Source organism: Loxodonta africana, chromosome 20 (genome assembly GCF_030014295.1).
Source record: "Loxodonta africana isolate mLoxAfr1 chromosome 20, mLoxAfr1.hap2, whole genome shotgun sequence".
Taxonomy (NCBI): domain Eukaryota; kingdom Metazoa; phylum Chordata; class Mammalia; order Proboscidea; family Elephantidae; genus Loxodonta; species Loxodonta africana.
This window is the reverse complement of record NC_087361.1, coordinates 2,842,192-2,862,176: the sequence shown is the minus strand read 5'-3', so window position 1 is coordinate 2,862,176 and position 19,985 is coordinate 2,842,192. Positions and strand designations below refer to the sequence as shown.

Sequence of the window (19,985 nt, the reverse complement as noted above, 5' to 3'; positions counted from 1 at the left end):
CAGTGGCTGCCACCACAGGCTCAAACACAGCAACGATTGTGAGGAGGGTGCAGGACCAGTGATGTTTCATTCTGCTGTACGTAACGGTCACTACAAGTTGGAACCGACTCAACAGCACCTAACAACAACATAAATGTTAGTTTCATATCTGTTCATAGTTATATCCAGTCAATCAATCAGCCTAGGGGAGAAGACACCTAAAACTGATTATGAAGTCAAAACACCAGGAAAATCACAAGACAGAAGAGGTATTTAAATCAGTCCCTACCTTCAGGTAGTTCTGCATCTAAATAGACGATTACATTCTATATTTGCAGATCTCCTGAGATAGAAATTACACTCTTCCTCCTCTGTTCAATCTTGTTGTTTGTCATTATCCTTCTCATTCTTAGCTAATGTAACAGCCAGACTTCAGTCCCCTCCTAAGCTCATCCAAAGTGTGATACTTTATGAACAATATCCTTAATGGAAGCTCTGAGTTAGTGTCGGCAAACAGGTTTCGATTGATATGCCAGCTCCACTCAGTTGGTAGCAATGTCAGGAACACTCTTTAGAAGGATCATGAAAGCCAGTCACAGACACCAGGAACCAGTATGATGCTGAGAAAGCCTGTGGGTCGTGTGGGATGAAAAAGACCCCACATAAAACTGGCCTACTTGCTATCCTTTGTTTTTACTTCCCAAAGCACTTTATTGTACTTGAAGGAAAACAAGACATCTTCAGTGGTGGTAAAGCTGCCACAGTTCTTCTTTCCTTTCCTTCTCTTGGGTATTCAGGGTGGGGGTGGCCAAGCCTCACGCTGTGGCAGAAGTAGGTAGCAGTTGCTATAATGGCATTGTCACTTGACTCCACTGCGAACACAGTAGGTTTCACGGTAAAACTTCATGAGTCTGCAGAGTCGGTCCGACTCACTCTAAATGTCAACACTGTGACGTCACCTGGCAACACAGCACCATTTTCCCTAGTTCCACGTGAGTAGTCATCCACCTTCTTAAGGCTGAGGACCTCCTCAAGCCACAAATAAGTCAGAACCACTGCCCTTTCCAATCTGAGAAAACACATGATGACAATAAAAAGTATGAAAATAATGTGATATTAATGTCATTACCCATGACACCTGGACATATTTGAAAACCTGTAGCGTATATGTGTGAAGCATAATTCCACCTCTAGACGATCATTGTCAGATGACAGGTGTGTCAGTTAAGGTTCCCCAGCAAACTAGGAAAACTGAATTATATTAGGAGATTTATTCCAGACAACTGGCTTATGTGACTGTGGGGGCTGGCAAGTCTTCTGTAGGGTAGGCTCCAGGCTATAAAATCTCAGACAAGAGCTGATGCTGCTGTCTTGAGGCAGAATTTCTTCTTCAGGGAAGCCTCAGCTTTGCTCTTAAAGCCCTTCAATTGATTGAATGAGACTCATACACGTTATCAAGCATAATATTCCTCACCTAAAGCTAACAAATTGTAGGCGCTAACCACATCTGCAAATACCTTCACAGCAATACTCAGATTAGCATTTGATAGAATAACTCTGTGTTATAGCCTAGTCAGTGCTAGAATTCTTGCCTTTCATGGGGGAGCCCTGGGTTCAATTCCCAGCCCAGGCACCTCAGGAGCAGCCAGCACCCGCATGTCAGTGGTGGTTTGTGCGTTGATATGATGCTGAACAGGTTTCGGCAGAGCTTCCAGACTGAGACATGCCAGGAAGAAACCCTGTGGATCACAACGGTCCGATCCCCAGCCAATCATGGAGACGGTGCCAGACTGGGCAGCGTTTCATTCTGTTGTGCATGGGATCGCCGGGTTAGGAGCCAGCTCTGCGGCAGCTAACAGTAACAGCGACATAGCCCAGCCCAACTGACACAAGCCTTTGTCACATGGAATTAATCACACGTGGATTCACTCCTTGGCGTAACTCTGAGGACATCGATGGCTTCTCGGCTCCCATGTGGGAACCACATCATTCTGTGTTCCAGAGAGAAGAAGGGAGAGTGTTTCTTGTTGTTAGTTGCTAATGAGTTGGCTCTGACTCGTGGTGACCTCCCGTATAACAGAACGAAACGTCGCCTGGTTCTTCACTATCTTCGTGATAGTTTCGTAGTCTGAGTCCACTGCAGTGGGGGCTACCGTATCAGGTCATCTCATTGAGAGCTTCCCTCATTTTCTGTCGGCCCCCTGCTTGACCAGCCGTCCTGTCCTTTGCTGATGATATGCCCAAAGTCACCAAGCTGAAGTCTCACCATCCTTGCTTCTAAGGAGCATTCTGGTTGTACTTATTCTAAGACTGATTTGTTTGTTGTTCTGGCAGTCCGCGGTATATTCAATATTCTGTAATAACGCCACAGTTTGAATGCATCAATTCTTCTTCTTTCTTTTTTTATTTTCCAGCTTCTGCATGCACAAGAGTTGATTGAAAAGTCCATGGCTTGGGTCAGACACTTAGTCATCAAAGTGACATCTTTGCTTTTTAACACGTTAAAGGAGTCTTTTTGCCACGGATTTGCTCGACACAATATGTCATTTCATTTCTTAACTGCTGCTTCCACGGACATTGATTACTGAGCCACTGAAACTATTGACAACTTCAATTTCTTCTCCATTTATCACGATGTCATTTATGGCCCAGTTGTGAGGACTTCCATTTTCTTCAAGTTCTGATTCTAAAGGCTGGAGTCTTCGACCTTTATCAGTGGCCTCATTATGACAGCCTTCAAAAGCAACACTAAGAAAGGTGATATTTCTTCTCATTCTTTCCCCAGGAAAAAAATAACACCAAGTTATTTTACTCTCTCTTTTTAGGTTAGATTTTTAGTCACTGTCACTGTTTTTTTTTTTTTTTTTTTTTTTATATACTCCAGTTTCTCTGGTTTTCTCTAAAATGTAAAAACCAAAGCTAGATATAATAATCTAAAATATATTCATAGAGAGTTCTGGGTTATCATGGGCACTGGCCTACTCGGTACCTATGTCTCTCCAATACCCAGGTTAGGACAGCTTATCTTTCTACCAGTACTCTCCTTAAGTACTTTCCTCACACATACACAAAGCCAGATAACTGACTTACCACTGTTAGATGTCTGTAGATTCAGCTTTGATTTATTTTTAATTAATACATAATACAAGTGCAGTCAGAAGGAAGGAGCCCTGGTGGCCCAGTGGTTAAGCATTTGGCTGTTAACCAAAAAGTCAGCAGTCAGAATCTACTAGCCACTCCTTGGAAGCCCTATGGGGCAGTTCTACTCGGTCCTATAGGGTCACTATGAGTCAGAATCAACTTGAGGGCAACAGGTTATGGGTAGTTGAAAAGAAAAGGAAGCATAAATATTGTCTACAGCGATAACTTCATTTACCAGGTAAAAGCAAACTAAATGAATAAAATCTAAGAAAATAATTTTTTTAAACAGAAGTCAATCCAATGAACCATTCTTTACTGGAAGCTGGCATGAACAGAATGATTTTGAACAGAATGAATGTGTATGTGTGTATGTGTGTGTGTGTGTGTTTGTACATATATATGTGTATATACATATTACATTTACATATATGTATATACAATGAAACCCGTGAGAGCCAACAGTCAACAGGACAGCCTTGTTTTTCCAGGTCTTGCAAGTTTTCCACTTTTGACAGGGTGCAGTCACCGCTTTTCTATCACTCTCTTGTGGGAAATATTTGAGTTTTTCTTCTCTGACAGGTTTCTGCCTTACACAAGTTCTGGGTTTCGCAGGTTTAACTGTATAATATGTATGTGTGTGTGGCATATATAGAGACAGAGAAAGAGAGTGTTCCTGGATGGCATAAACGATTAGGCGCTGGGCTACTAATCAAAAGGTATGTGGTTTGAATCTACCCAGAGGCGTCTTGAGAGAAGGGCCCGATGATCTCCTTTTGAAAGATCATAGCCATTGAGAACCACACGGAGCATCGCTCTACTCTGACACACATGGGATTGCCATGAGTTGAAATCAACCCAATGGTAACTGGTTTGGTATTTTTTATATATATTACATACATATATACATGTACATACATATATGTACATTATACACATATATGTGTGCATGTTGTGTGTTGTTGAGTCAATTCCAATTCATAGCAGCCCTACAGGACAGAGTACAACTGTCCCATAGGGTTTCTAAGGCTGTAATCTTTACAGGAGCAGATTGCCAGGTCTTTTCTCCCACAAAGTGGCTGGTGGGTTCAAACCAACAACTTTTCAGTTAGCAGCTGAGCACTTTAACCACTGTGCCACCATGGCTCCTTTTGTGCATGTATGTATATACACATATATATACACACATAAGCATATATATTTAAATTAATTACTTAGCTAAAATATCTATATCATTTTTAATGTTTTAATTGTGTCTCTAATTCCTCGTAAATCAAGCTTTTATCCAAAGCATTTACTTAGTAGTATAGGGTGGTACAGTGGTTAAGAACTACAGCTGCTAAAAGGTTCTTTGTTTTTATAGAGTTTTAGTTACTTCTGTCAAACAGTAAAATTACCAACTAGCATGCTATTTAGAATCTATAACTTTGAGTAACAAACGACATATGAAAGTAACTTTTTCTTTATACAAATGATTAACCCATCACTATCGAGTCAATTCCAACTCATGGTGACCCTATAGGGCACAGTAGAACTGCCCCAGAAGGTTTCTAAGGAGCAGCTGGTGGATGTAAACTGCTAAGCTTTTGGTTAGTAGGCTGAGCTCTTAACCGCTGCACCACCAGGGCTCCATACAAGTGATAGAGCTAACAAATGAAGAAATAATGATATAATTACAGCATAACTCTTTGTAATTCCTAGGAATTACAAAGGAACTGGAGGAAGAGACAGTAACCCATTCCCAAGAGCTCGATGGCACAATGGTTAAGCACTGGGCTGCTAAATGAAAGGTTGGCAGCTCGAAACCACTGAGCAGCTCTGCAGGAAAAAGACCTGGTGACTTGCCTCCCTAAAGATTACAGCCAAGAAAACCCTATGGAGCAGTCTGTCACATGGTGTTCCCATGAACTGGGACAGTAACAACAGCACAAGAGATCTAAGTATTGATCACGTATTGCTAATATCAGTAAAAGAGAGACAGGCAATATGTGACTCCTGATAAAAGAATACACCACCACCTACCAAACGTCTTGACAAAAAAAAAACCTGGATCTGATCAAGCTGCTGCTAGTCTAGATTCTACCAATTTATAGGAAAATGTACAAAACAGAAAAACCAGCAATACCCAGCACCCAGTAAGCAAAGTCTACAGTGCAGGAAAATTATAAGACAACCAAACCAGCCTTTCCTATGAATAAACTGCAGGGAACACAAGAGAGAGAGAATGAGAAAAGAGACGTGGGAACTGATGAGAGGAGGAGTGCAGGTTAAGTCAGTCTTAAGACACATGTTAACCATCAGAACGTGTAGACCTTCTTTGGATCCTGATTGAAATAAACTGTAAAAACACTATAATAGGAGGTAATTAGAAATGTGAACAACTGACTGGATATTTTATGATATTAAGGAAGGATTGATAATTTTTTAGGTATGCTCCATGTGCTGTGCTTTTGTTTTTAAACACAATTCTTACATTTAGAAATACATGATAAAATACTTGTGAATATAATCATACAGTGACTAAAATTTCCATCATAATCCAGTGGTAGGGGAGCAGGTGGGAGTATTGATTAAATCAGTCTGCCCAGGAGTTCATAACTGCTGAGGCTGAATGATGGACTGATAGGTGTTCATTATAATGCTGTCTTTAATTCTGTATCATTCTGAAATTTCCAAAAATAAAAAAGTTTAAAAATTAAAACATAAAATACAGAATTTCTAATATTTAAAAAAAATAAACAGGCATAAAAGCCATAGCTACAAAAACCGAGAAAAAAAAAAGATAATGAATTGTCAGCCTAACTGTATAAACTTTTGTCATAGTCTCACCTCAATATTTACATGGGTTTCTTCATTCCATGTATCCCTAGCAGAGGTTTGATATCTCACGTTTCTTGAAATGCCTTTCTGAGATCTTAGAGACTAAAATACATCATAAGAGAAACAAAATTTTGTTGATATGGTGGCTATATCTAGTTACTATAGCATTACCTACTTGTTAAAAGAGCCATTCATTTAATAAATATTATCGCTTACTTTCAAAAGTATGAAGAACTGGGTAATCAATATGAATTAGGTGATAGTATAGTTAGTAAGTATTGTATCAGGGTTCAAGGTTGTCAACAAAAGACATCAATCACACACACACTCTATCAGTGCACGGGTAAACACTTTACTCACACAGAAAAGAGAAAGAGCGAGATCAGCTTCACTAGTGGGCACCAGTCTCCCATGGCCAGCAGGATCATCCCCCATATGGCCAGTGCAGGGGAAATGTGTACTTTCACCCCTCTCATCCCATGGTTGAGAGACCCTGTGCCCTCCCCACTGGGAACAGATATAGAAGTGGTGCTAGCCAGGTACCATAAGGTGCTCACACATGTACAACAGAGAGAAAGCTACTGTATGCCCAGAACAGAGGAAGGCTTCTCTGACCAGGAGAAGGAACTGGAGGAAGAGACAGTAACCCATTCCCAGTCTCCTTATCAGAGAGTGCTCAGGGCCCAAAGGCCTTTACTTAGGCAGCCTGAATGGGAGGCATAGAGGCCAACCGTGACCCAACAGTAAGATTTGTAATTGGCTAACTTTCCTCACCACGAGTGGCCAGTGTGCCCACTGTACCTGAGTGGAGGTTGGCAATGGAGGGCCGCAGTGCTTGACCTCCCTGTTCTGTCCAACAGCATTAAATGAAATCACAGAGGAAAAACTAGTTGGATTTAACATAATGCTGGAAACAATACATTAATTGGAAGTCAGTATTAGACACCAAAAAGAAGCCCTAACAACCTGAAAGAATGGGCCTAATAAGGTAATAAAATTTAATGAGGATAAATGTATGATTCTACTCAAGAGTCCAAAAACACTTACTGGAAAAATATGAGAGTATGGCTTATCAAGAACACACACATTAAAATTTTCATTAAGAATTTAAATTGGTAACACTAAATAGACAATAGACATCTGTTAACTTTGGTGAAGGGTAAGACAGTACACAATACTGGGGGAGCCAGCATAACTTGTACAAGGCAAGGTCAAGGAAGCTCCATAGACACATCCAAATTCCCTGAGGGACAGAATTGCTGGGCTGAGGGCTGTAGGGACCATGGTCTCAGGGAACATCTAGCTCAACAGGCATCACACAGTTTATGAAGAAAATGTTCTACATCTATTGTGATGAATAGTGCCTGGGGTCTTAAAAGCCTGTGAGCAGCCATCTAGGATACTCCACAGGTCTTACCCCTTCCGGAGCAAGAAAGCACGAAGAAAACTAAAGATACAAGGGAAAGATTAGTCCAAAAGACTAATGGACTACATCTACCACGGCCTCCACCAGACTGAGTCCAGTACCACTAGATGGTGCCCAGCTACCACCACTGACTGCTCCAATAAGAATCAAAATAGAAGGTTCCAGACAGAGCTGGAGAAAACTGTGGAACAAAATTCTAACTCAAAAAGAAAGACCAGACATGCTGGCCTGACAGAGACTGGAGAAACCCTGAGAATATAGCCCCTGGACACCTTATCAGCTCAGTAATGAAGTCACTCCTGAAGTTTACCCTTCAGCCAAAGACTGGACAGGCTCATAAAACAAAACGAGACTAAAGGGGCACACCTTCCTGGGGCAAGGACTTGAAGGCAGGAGGGGACAGGAAAGCTGGTAATAGGGAACCCAAGGTTAAAAAGGGAGAGTGTTTACATGTTGTGGGCTTGTTAACCAATGTCATAAAACAATATGCATACTAACTGTTTAATGAGAAACTAGTTTGTTCTATAACCTTTAATCTAAAGTGCAACAAAAATGATTAAAAAAAAAGGAACTTTAATTGGTAATAAAGACATAAGAGTCAATAATATGCACTGACAGGCTGCATCAATAGAATTACAACTTCAAAAAAAGAGATGTTGATTCTATTTCAAGAGCATTCAGGTTTTACCTGGAATATTTGCTTTGAAGTGACACACTTTAAAGTGCAATGCCAAAATGGTGAATAAAAATCATTTAATACTAGGTCAAATGAAGAATAGCAACGGACCTTGAAAATGTTAGTCTGGATAAAACAAGACAGAAAAGAGACAGAGCCTGCCTTCAAATATCTGGAGGGCTCTCATTTGGAAAAGGCTTAGGATCTACCCTCCACGGCCCCACACGTGAAGGATTACACTGGCCTGGCTAACTCCTCATTCTTCAGGAAATACCACTTCCTTGGGGAGGCCCTCTGGCCTCTAGACTTCAAGTTCCCAAGGACCTGCTTAGCACTCATACTCCTCCAATCCAACTTCTGTTTGTCAAATCGCGTTATCCCTGCTAGGCTATAAACTCCAGGACAGGGCAGGATAGACCACGTCTGGTTTGTTCATGCTATAACTCTTGTGCCTAGCAGAGCTGAATGAATGAGAGGACGAATGAGAAATAGATTTGAATTCAACATGCAATTTCTAATAGAGCTGTTCAGAGATTCATGGGCTGCCTAGGAGGTGGCAATTTTTCTTTCATGGGAGGCCCTCACTCAGGTTTAAGTTGCCTGGGAGAGGAGTGGGAGTAGTAGAGGGGATCAAGGCACTGGTTGGGGTTATGGGTTAAACTGTGTCCCCCAAACGTATGTTTTGTAAATCCTAACCCTGTAAATGTAACCCTATTTGAGAATGAGTTGTCTTTGTTATGTTAATGATGCCATATCTGTATTAAAAAAAAAAAAAAAGACTGACTTTAATCAATCATTTATAGACTGACTTTAATCAATCATTTTTGAGACACTGAAAAAGGCTGACCAGGCACAGAAGCAAGGACGCACGAATGGATAAAGACTGATGCCATGTGGACAGCACCAAGGAGCTGAGGAACAGAAGCTGAGAAAAGACAAAGAACATCTCCCTAAATTGACAAAGACAGAAAGCCTTCACCTAGACCTGGTGCCCTAAATTTGGACTTCTAGCCTCCCACACTGTTGTTCTCAGGTCCATTCTGACTCACAGCAACCCTATGTACAATAGGAACAAAACATTGCCCCGTTCTACGCCATCCTCACAATCCTTGTAATGCTTGAGTCCATCGTTGCAGGCACTGTGTCAGTCCATCTCATTGAGAGTCTTCCTCTTTTTTGCTGACCCTCTACTTTACCAAGCATGATGTCCTTCTCCAGGGACTGGTCCTTCCTGAGAACATCCAAAGTATGTAAGATGTAGTCTTGCCACCCTTGCTTGTATTGAGCATTCTGGCTGTACTTCTTCCAAGACAGACTTGTTTGCTCTTCTGGCAGTCTGTGCTATATTCAGTATTCTTCACCAACACCCTAAGTCAAAGGAATCAATTCTTCTTTCATCTTCCTTATTCATTGTCCAGCTTTCACATACATATGAGGTGACTGAAAACACTATGGCTTGGGTCAGGCGCACCCTAGTTCTTAAATGATGTCTTTGTTTTTTAATACTTTAAAGAGATCTTTTGAGTAGATTTGCCCAGTGTAATGCATCTTTTGATTTCTTGACTGCTGCTTCCATGCACATTGATTGTGGATCCAAGTAACATGAAATCCTTGACAACTTCGATATTTTCTTCATTTATCATGATGTTGCTTACTGGTCCAGCTGTGAGGATTTTTGTTTTCTTCATGTTGAGGTATAATCCATACTGAAAAGCCTGCGGTCTTTGATCTTCATAGTGTTTCAAGTCCTCTTCATTTTTGGCAAGCAAGGCTGTGTCATCTGCATAATGCAGGTTGTTAATGAGTCTTCCTCCAATCCTGATGCCACTTTCTTCTTCATATAGTCCAGCTTCTCAGATTATTTGCTCACCATAGCAGCACCAAGACCGGTGGGGACTGGACTAAAGGACTGCTAGCCTCATTTCCAACTTGAGGACCTATGATTTGAGTTCCGCTGAAAAGTGTTATGCTTATTATACCATAGGCTTCATTTAAATACATGGGCTAATTCTGATCCATTTTGGAAAAGTTTAGTACTATATTTCTACATAACTGCTTCTGTTCAAACAAATTTCATTTGGTGTTTCTCCCCATCTTTTCCTTCTCCCTTCTGTCCCTACTTCAGAAAGCTGATGAATAATATTTCCATTGTAGTCTAAGGATACACATAAAACTTCAGAAAACACAGCAGCAGACAGTGAGGTGAGGTAAGACTCAGAGATGAGAAAAACATTTCTGAGATTCTTACCATCAACTGTGCCAAAAGTAAATGCAGATTTGATAAATGACACATAGTCATTACCTCTCCATTTTCCTTTTTGCTGATTCGATTTTTACAAGGTCCTGGTTTTCCATAGAAACAGATCAGATTTACAGCAAATACAAAGATTGCATCTTTTATTTATAAGGCAAAAAATCTACCCAAATACTTTTCATTAAAATTGGGTTCCCTGAAATACTGGCTTTCAGGGTATTATTCAAATATTACCTAACTTCTGTTACTCCTGAGAGAATAAATGAGCAAGGACCTGGAAGGTTGATCTCCTTCGAATAGTTTTGAGATGACCAATTTTGCCCTTTCTTACTGGATTCAGTTTTATAAGGAAGATTTAGGATGAAGTTATCAGATATGTAAACAAACACACATGCTTGCTATCCTCCCTCCACTCTCTGCCTTTTTTTCAATAGGGAAATCTTTTATGAAAGTACCTTCCAGCCTCAGATCAATTCATAGACAGTTATGGAATTAAGGAAATAATACGTTATTAACCAGCAATAATAAAAATACAAATATAACTTATTTATTTTGAATTCTACTACATTCATTGAGAAGGTTTTTAGAAAATTAACTAGACAGGTCAGGAACAGGCAATTACGTAGAGCGGTGGGGTAGCTTGGCAAGTAAAACGCAACGTCAAGAGGACACTTGTTGGGAGGGCACCAGCACACCAAAGGCACTTAGAGAGAGCCCCACCAGAGTCAGGACTGAGTATGACTCTCCTGAGTAAATGTAGCCTAGACTGCAGTCCAAGGAGCCTTGGTGGCGCAGTGATTAAGCACTCAGCTGCTCACTGAGAAGTCACTGGTTTGACCCCACCAGCTGCTCCACAGGGGAAAGATGTGGCGATCTGCTTCCATAAAGTTTACAGCCTTGGAAACCCTAGGAGGCAGTTCCGCTCTGTCCTATAGGGATGCTATGAGTCAGAATCAACTTGACCGCAATGTGTAGACTGTAGTCCCTGAGTGGCGCAATGATTAATGGTCTCAGCAGCTAACCAGAAGTTGGCAGCTCAGAAGAAAGGCCTGGCAATCTACTTCTGAAATATCCTCTCTTGAAAACCCAATGCAGTACAGTTGTACTCTGACACACTTGGGTTACCATGAGTCAAAACACACTCAAAGGCAACTTTTTTTTTTTCTGGTTACATAGAGATAGGTGGTCTTGGGTGGTCCAAAGAGTTAATGTGCTCTGCTGTCAACCAGAAGGTTGGACATTCAGTCTACCTAGAGGCACCCTGGAAAAAAGGCCTGGAGATCTACCTCTGAAAAAATCAGCCACCGAAACCCCTATGGTGCACATTTCTACCGTGACACTCATGGGATCAGAATCAATGCGGCAGCAACTAGTTTTTAGATGGAGATAATTTCTATGACCTTAAACTTAATGCTGGTAGCTCTTTTGCTAAAGATGAGGAAGATGAGGAAGGAATTATGGAGAAGATATGAGAAGAATGGAAGTTAGACAATTTTCAAATGCTTAATGTTTACCTTTTGCACTGTGTCACGGCATCATTTAAAGACCAAGGAGCAGAAGCTTGATTCATACTTCATTACGTATATTCCATTGAAAGAAAAACATGGAGCCCTGGTGGTGCAGTGGTTAAGAGCTTGGCTGCTAACCAAAAGATCAGCAGTTCAAATCCACTAGCCACTCCTTGGAAATCCTATGCGGCAGTTCTACTCTGTCCTATAGGGTCACTATGAGTTGGAATCAACTCGACGGCAATTTTTTTTTTAACATATATTCCGGAAGAGCCCTGGTGGTGCAGTGGTTAAATCGCTCAGCTGCTTTCTGAAAGGTCGACAGTTTGACCCCACCAGCCACTCCATGGGAGAATAAAGTGGCACTCAGTTTCCATAAAGATTTACAGCTTTAGAAACCCTATGGCGCAGTTCTCCCCCGTACTATAGGGTTGCTACAAGTCAGACTCGACTCGAAGGCAATGGGTTTGTATTTTTATGTGCATTCCAAGGAGCCCTGGTGGTGCAATGGTTAAGCGCTTGACTTCTAACTGAAAGGGCAGATCTACTCTGTCCTTTAGGGTCACTATGAGTCAGACTTGACCTGAGGGCAACTCTTCTTTTTTGTTTGTTTGTTTTACATTCCTAAGTTTTCTACAGCTTCAAACAAACCCTGACAGATAATGTAGTCATCCCTATGTTTAACTCCAAAAATATCTCTCAAAAAAAAAAAAAACAAATGGAAAAAGTATGCCTATCCTAAGCAAAAATTACATGGATGTACTTACTCTTAGGGCAGTGCTTCTCAAATTTTAATGTGCTTACATATCACCAGGGAATCCTGGTAAAATGCAGGTTCTAATTCAGTAGGTCTTGGATGCGGCCTTAGGGTACATTTCTAACAAGCTCGCAGGTGACGCTGACAGCGCTGGTCCATAACCACACTCTGAGTGGCTTTTAGACACTGACGTCGAAATCCAGCTTTGACAGGAACTCTGTTCTCTCAGCCTCATTCCCCCCGCCCCCCACCCCCTCAAGTCCCTGCATTCTCCTTTCTGTTTCACAGGTGGGAGAAAGTTTAGGTCCAAACATGCTGAATACACAAGAAAATAAAATACTCTAAAATTACACCTCCAGTGCAGCACTAAGATTTTTTAAGGTGCCTCAAGGGTAGAGACATAATTTCTGATATGCATGAAGTTTGTGTAATTCATGCATATCAAAAATTATGTCCCAACCCTTGAGACAACTTAAAAAATGGGAGTTAAACAATTTTCATGCAAATCATTGAACAAATACACAGTGGCCTGTCTATTTCTTTCCATAACTGAAGCTCTGTATCTGGGTAACTTAAAGGAAGTTTGTTTAATTAATGCACAGCACAGCACCATGTTGTTCAGTTTCTCTGGGGAGTGAGATGATCTGAGTTAGACAAATTTTCCAAATAACTGTTCACACTTTTAAGTTTCCAAACATACATTTTCTAACTATTTTTAATCAAAATTGATTTAGAATTAAGATGATAAAAACGTGTTACTAGTACAAAACAAAATTTAACCTGCAATTACCCAGGGTCAACAATTACTCTATGCCCTGATGTAACCGTGCTGCGGGAGCTACCGAGACCCAGGTGGGACTAGGTGCTCCTACGCGGGAAGGTTCAGATTTGGCCCTTTAGGGTTTCTTGGGCAGTTCGGAGCTACGTTTTGCCTCTTCCCCCTGTCGTCAGCTGCCACTTCACACTGCTCTCTGGTTGTCCTTCCCTTCCAATTTCTTATCGGCTGCTTTATTTTTAATACAATATTCTGGGAAAGATTCTGAGACTGGCTCCCTTCTCACTTTAAATGCAGGAGATCTTTTTAGGGGCTCTGAGTCACTAGTTACCTGAATAAATGTAATAGCTACAGCTTAAGGAAGTCACAGGACTTGGTCCCTCTTTAAGCATTGCTGACCTGATTACGAAATACTCACTGATTCCAGTGTCCTTACAGTACTGGACCAAGTACTGTCCCATGACTTTCAGCAGATGACTGTATTCTTGGACATTGAGAAATTCCTGTTTATTATGGGATGGTTCCATGATCTCCAAGGGTATATTAACAATTCCAACCACGCCTGCGCCAAGTCTGGGGGAATAAATGCATATACAAGTTTTGTGAAATTTAGCTAAGGAAAAATAAAAAGCAAATATATCCTGGTCATTTAAAATCAAATTCTTCAGAAATGAATTCATTTATTTGTTCTGGACCAAAGTTTAACAAGAGACGTGGCAATTGTATCTCACTACATAAATCTACGGCCATCCTAGGTGTGTCTGGTCCCATAATGTACAACCACTTTAACACATCATTGCTGAATTAATGTGACTCCTTCTCCACACCCACCACCTAAGGTGAAGAGGAGGCCTTTCAGCATGAAACACCAGCATAAATGCCTTGCTCAATAAACAAATATCATCTTTCTAATGATATTGGTCGGAGTCACTTTCTTCATCCTCAATTTGATCTGTCAGCTTGGACTTCTCATCACTACAGAGGCCCCCAGGATCTTTGTGAATTCTCCTGAGGGGGTATAAAAGCTGGGCTGTCCCAGAGGGTAAAAGTACCCGCGTGTTAGCCGACTAGGTAAACTCAATTTCTTTGTTTTTTGGGGGCTGTTGATGTATACACAGTGTAGCTAGAACTCACAGTTGCTGTATTATTTTACTTGGTGACATAATCGGCTCTGGAAGAGAAGAGTATCCAGGAGTCTGACCCTTCGGGGGCTCCTCACTGTCCTTGGCACCGCACACAAATCAAGCTTTCCTAATTTGCGGTCTCTGCTGGTCTCTCCTGTTATGTTTTCACCACTTTCCCCTCCCTTCATTTTACTTGTCATTCTTTAAGTCTAAATTTGTCATCACCTCTCTTAGGAAGCCTGACTTGACTCCACCAGTCTGGTTTAGCTGCCCTCCTACACACTCTTTTTGCACCTTACATTCGCCACTAAAGCAGTGTTCATTCGTTCATTCAAACTAAGCACCTGGCCCTGTTCCAGGAACTGAGGATAGAGTGAAGAGCAACAATGACAGGGTCCCTGTTTATGAAGTATCCCTTGAACTAGCGGGTGACAAGCATGAAGCTAGTAAACAGACAATGAACATGATCACTTCAGATGGGAAGAGAAGAAAGGAGTATGGGCTATAATACGTGAAAGAATGGCAGGTGATGGGGGTGATGGCAGGGACCGATTTTAATTAGATAATCAAAGACCTTCCTCTGGTGGGGCGTTTAGAGCTGACACCTGAATAACATGCTGGGGCCAGCAGTGAGAAGGTCGGAGGCCAGAAGGAATGACAAGGGCAAGGCGAATGAGCTCAGAGTGAGGAAGAGGGGATTTAGACTGGTGGGGGACCAGGGGTGAGGACAGTGTGTCACAGAGCACGACAGAGGCCAGATCACCAGAACATCCCAGTAAGCAGCTCTATCCTAAATGTAATGGGGTTTAAGCAGAGATGTTGCAAATGATGTTTTAAAATATCATGCTTGGTGCTATCACATAATAAAAAACGTGTGTTAGTCACCTGTCCCTTCCACTGGGCTGTAAGTTCCTTAGCTAAGGCTACTAACCCACTGCCGTCGAGTCGATTCTGACTCATAGCGACCCTATAGGACAGAGTAGAACCGCCCCACAGAGTTTCCAAGGAGCACCTGGTGGATTCGAACTGCCAACCTCTTGGTTAGCAGCCATAGTACTTAACCACTACACCACTAGGGCTTCCGCTAAGGCTACTAGGTCTTTACTATTTTGTCTGCAGGGTGTAGCACAGTGCCTGGCACATGATACTTCCCAATAAACTCTTGCTGAATGAGCAAATGAATGAACTGCTCATTTCTTCAGAGTGAAGAATCAAAACAAGAAACATTCCCCTGAACCATTCTACTGGTCACGATGATCTTGTCTGCCTCGTTGCGCTTTTCTATAGTGTCTCTTCAGGACTTTACATAATTCATGTGAGTAGCTTGCGGAGTTTCAGACCACTGGGAAAGCACCAGGAGGTATTACTCTAGAATCCAAATAGGCTGCAGAATGTTAATAATAAATACTCCTGCGGGTAGCTGGCAAGAGCTCATGTAAGCAGGGGTTGCACACAATGCTAACGGGGTTGCTCTAGAAGACTAGGGATCTTCCCTTTCTTTTCTAAAATTTCTTTGATATGCTTATATTATTTTTAAATTGGCAAAATATTAAAAACTTAACCCAAATAGATAGCACAAGGAATGGTAAAACATCAAGTTGCTCAGGAAACGCACTGAACAAATTTCTAAAAGTCTGCTTTCTCCTTACAGCATGCATGTAGCTCCACAGGCATTATAAAGGAGACAGACTACTGCCTGTGTGCTGACAGGAAGAGGGAGCAAAGACGCCAATACCTGCTTCTATATTGATTGATTGATCACTCACCTAGTTCCATACACAGAATCTTACTGCCGCCTCCCTCTTCCTGCCTGTGCATATGAAAACAAAAACATACTTACAAGGACTTGAGCTTCAACTGGGGGCCCACTTTCTCACGCATTTTGATCAAGCGGCTGTTACTGTAAATGAACATTCCGGCTTGGCTTCGATTTTCTACACTCACTCCAAAGAACAAGGACAGCGTTTTTGCTTTTTTTAATTCTCTAGAGTTAAATATAGAAAAGTTGAGGAAAATGGTTTTTATTAAATAATAATATAAAGTTCAAAATGGCTAATAAACTCAGAAGGCAAACTTCAAAGGAATGATCTATAAAATATCCATGCATTTTGCAAAAGCTGGCGGGTACACTCAGTATCTCTGCGTAGCCAAGTGTTCTGCACAGTCATGAGGGATAATAATTTTACCAGCCAAACACAAGCATTCACTGATTCAAAAACAATTTGCCAATTTAAATTTACAAGAACTTGAAAATGCCAAGAAAGCTCTGAAATGTTAAGTGATCCAATCTGCAGACCGCAGCTTTTTTGAGAAATGATGAGCTGGGTATTTCAAAATTTAAGTATTTCTAAGACTAGATGTGATTTCTAACTTTCACCATGTCCTCGAGACTCCAAATATCCTGTACAGCCCAGAATCTACCAAAAGATATTTTTTAAGTTTTCTCTCTAACCTTTTCTAAAATCAAAGGTAAATAAAAACTCAATAAAGCAAGTTTATAAGGGCAAGAGATATAAGCTGTTTTTTCAGACTCTGTCCTGCTACGCTAGGTTTTGTGCAACTCTTCTATTAAAAGTGCAAAAATAGAAATTGTGTAATAGCAGAGTATGACAGACCAAAGTCACAGGAGGCTGCCTGGAGCTGTGAAAAGTGCCTGATGTAAGAACCAGAAAGCCCGACTCAGCTTCAAATACAAGCTCATCTTCATGATAGCCAGGTGACTCTGGATTAGTCACTTAGCCTTTCTCAATCTTATCTGAAAAGTGGGAATAATACCTGCCCACCTACTTTGGAAGGAGTCCCTGGATGGCACAAACGGTTAAGCACTGAACTACTAATTGAAAGGCTGGCAGTTCAAACCCACCCAGAGTCACCTTGGAAGACGGGTCTGGTGATCTACTTCTAAAAAGGTTATAGCCTTTAAAACCCTATGGAGCAGTTCTACTCTGTACACGTGGGGTCACCATGAGTCAGGATTAACTCAAGAGCAACTAACAACAATAATGACCTACTTGGGATGCCACAAGGACTAAAAAAGATAATGTTAAATATAAACCCAGAACAGACTGGGTACTTAACAAATGTTATTTTCCTTCCCCAACCAAAAATGAAGCCAAATACAACTCCTCCCTCCACCCGCCCCAGAGCCACTCCCCGTCCGCCCACCGAATACGGCTTTTTCTTTTGAGGTTCATAACAACGTACTAGTACAACTGCCATAATACACTCGTTGGACTGCGCATATACATCTATCATTAAAGGATACTGATAGATTTCCATCAGTCCTTCTATGTGGACACAATATACAGAGTATATCAGACTTTCTCAGAAAGTTATTGACAACGGTTAAGCTATCAGGTGTTTATTAAATCCAGCGCACACCTAGGGTTAAATACACGTGGGTCAAACTTTTCTCAAACGTCTCTACTCAATAATTGGATCCCAGCTCTTCAACAGTATGTTGAATGTGTAAGGGACCCCAGACCAGGGTGTCAGAGGATACAATATAATCATTCTGCAATATTAAATGTCATGCTGTCTTCAAATAATTAAAAAAAAAGAAAGCATTTTACCTTTAAAAAAAGTCCAAGCCAACTGGCATTATTATAGTAAAGCACAGGCTGGTCATCAGTAATAGGTACTATCATGATTGCAAACAAGTCCTCAACCAGACTGTTCTTTCTGAATTTGTATGATATTTATTTAATAATTACTTCAATAAATGCATAAACAATGTTTCAAATTTAAGTTTTGGGGAAAGTTATGGTTTTATGAAATTGCATGGTTCATAAAAATAATATTCAAATCTAATCATATGATCCTAAAAACTAGTTTCTCAAAATTATCACATAGTCTTCAAAGTCTGACCTTACTGGAACAGCACTGACTATTTTCAGTTTAACTTAACATCTAAGTTGGAGAGCTAATCAATTTACAGATGTAAATATTTTGTTTTATTTCATAGGCTTACTACTTTGACTTTGTTAACTATATGTAAATGATATATTTACTTGGAATGTAATTTTCTATCTTAAATGTTAAGTTACTGAAGAGGAAAGTAACTGCGACTGGCTCTCTGGTTCAACAGCAAAGGACGTGAATGGAGAGAGACACTGTCAGCCAATACCTGGGCAGCCCACTTCCTGAGACATCGCATCCAGACAAACAACCAGGTGCTGAAATAATTTTTCACTTTATATTCAGAAGTTTTAACATAACATAGCATGTGTACATGCAAATATACACTTTATATTTTATATTGATTATGTTGGTTAAAGGACTTTGACCACATTACGCTTAATGTTGTAAGATGTCACAAGTCAAGAATGAGAAATTGTCAAAATAACCACTAAATCTGCCTACTCAGGAATCGGAAGTTGTTTTAATCTAATGCAGAGGATCCTTGCAAACAGAACTCTGCGACTTACCTCCGTTTCTGTTTAAGAGTCTCATGCTTTGCTTCTACATCTCCCAAAGCTTCTTGTAATGCATTCTGGAGAAGTATATTTGGCTGGAAGAGAACACAATGCCATTAAATTAACGAAGGCCAAGCTGACATGTATTACCTTATGTCCAAATGTTTCAAGGGTAACAGTGACAGGTCACATGGCCCAGCAAGATTCTACTACCAAATGTACTCAATAAATATTTGATAATTGATTAAGTTCCAATATCTAAGAGGATAAATCAAATCCTAGCCCACTAATCACTGTCACGCATAGTCAGATGCACTCTCTCTATTTTTTGGAGAGAACCTCTACTCCCTGTTACGGCACCATGGCTTTGACACAAACTAAGTGAAAGCTCGGGGGAGTCGTTCAATGTGCCTAGGTTCTGGCTACTGTCTCGGAGAATAAAACCCAAAACTCATTGCCGTTGAGTCAATTCCGACTCATAGTGACCCTGCAGGATATGGTAGAACTGCCTCATGGAGTTTCCAAGGAGTGCCTGATGGATTCAAACTGCCGACCCTTTGATTAACAGCCGTAGCTCTTAACCACTACGCCACCAGGGTTTCCTCTCTGAGAACAGGAAATGCTAAATTTTGTGATAATTAAGGCTTCTTTCAGGAAAAAAAAAAGTGTAATTAAAAACTTGTTAGTAGCTAAAATTTCTCTTTTCATATAAAGTTCTTAATATCTCTACTGCTCTCCAGGCAGAAAGGATATAATTCATTATTATTATTCTCACAAATAAGAAAAGACTTGGTGTACTCTATCCAACTGGCGTGAAAGCGGGTTTTCTTATTTTTATTTTTTTTGATTGAAGACTGTTTTCATTGACTTACAAGTAAAAGAAAATGGCAAATGGTTAGTAAATTTCACACTTCAATCTCTCAACTGCCTGGAGGAATTTAAGAGGTCAAAAGCCGAGGTCATCTGGCTGTGCTCTCTTCTCTGTGTTAAAGAACCAGTGTGTATCAGAGCCACAAAGCAGGCCGGTCAAAGGCTTCCCCACCCCTCCTGTCAGAGAAGTCAGAGCACACAGCAAGGAGGCAGTGAAAGGTGTCAGATGGAGGCAAAAAGCAA

At 40.9% G+C, this 19,985-nt stretch overlaps 1 protein-coding gene across 1 annotated transcript in view; it reads right to left on the bottom strand.

Annotated features, from left to right (window-relative positions):
• Positions 1–19,985, bottom strand: part of MORC1 (MORC family CW-type zinc finger 1) — a 243,862-nt gene that overhangs the window by 147,081 nt on the left and 76,796 nt on the right. The window contains exons 11-13 of the mRNA XM_064273472.1: positions 18,885–18,949; positions 16,298–16,441; positions 13,752–13,906 (exon numbers count right to left, since the gene is read on the bottom strand). Coding sequence (XP_064129542.1) covers positions 13,752–13,906; positions 16,298–16,441; positions 18,885–18,949 — 364 coding nt within the window. The remainder of the gene's footprint in view (positions 1–13,751; positions 13,907–16,297; positions 16,442–18,884; positions 18,950–19,985) is intronic.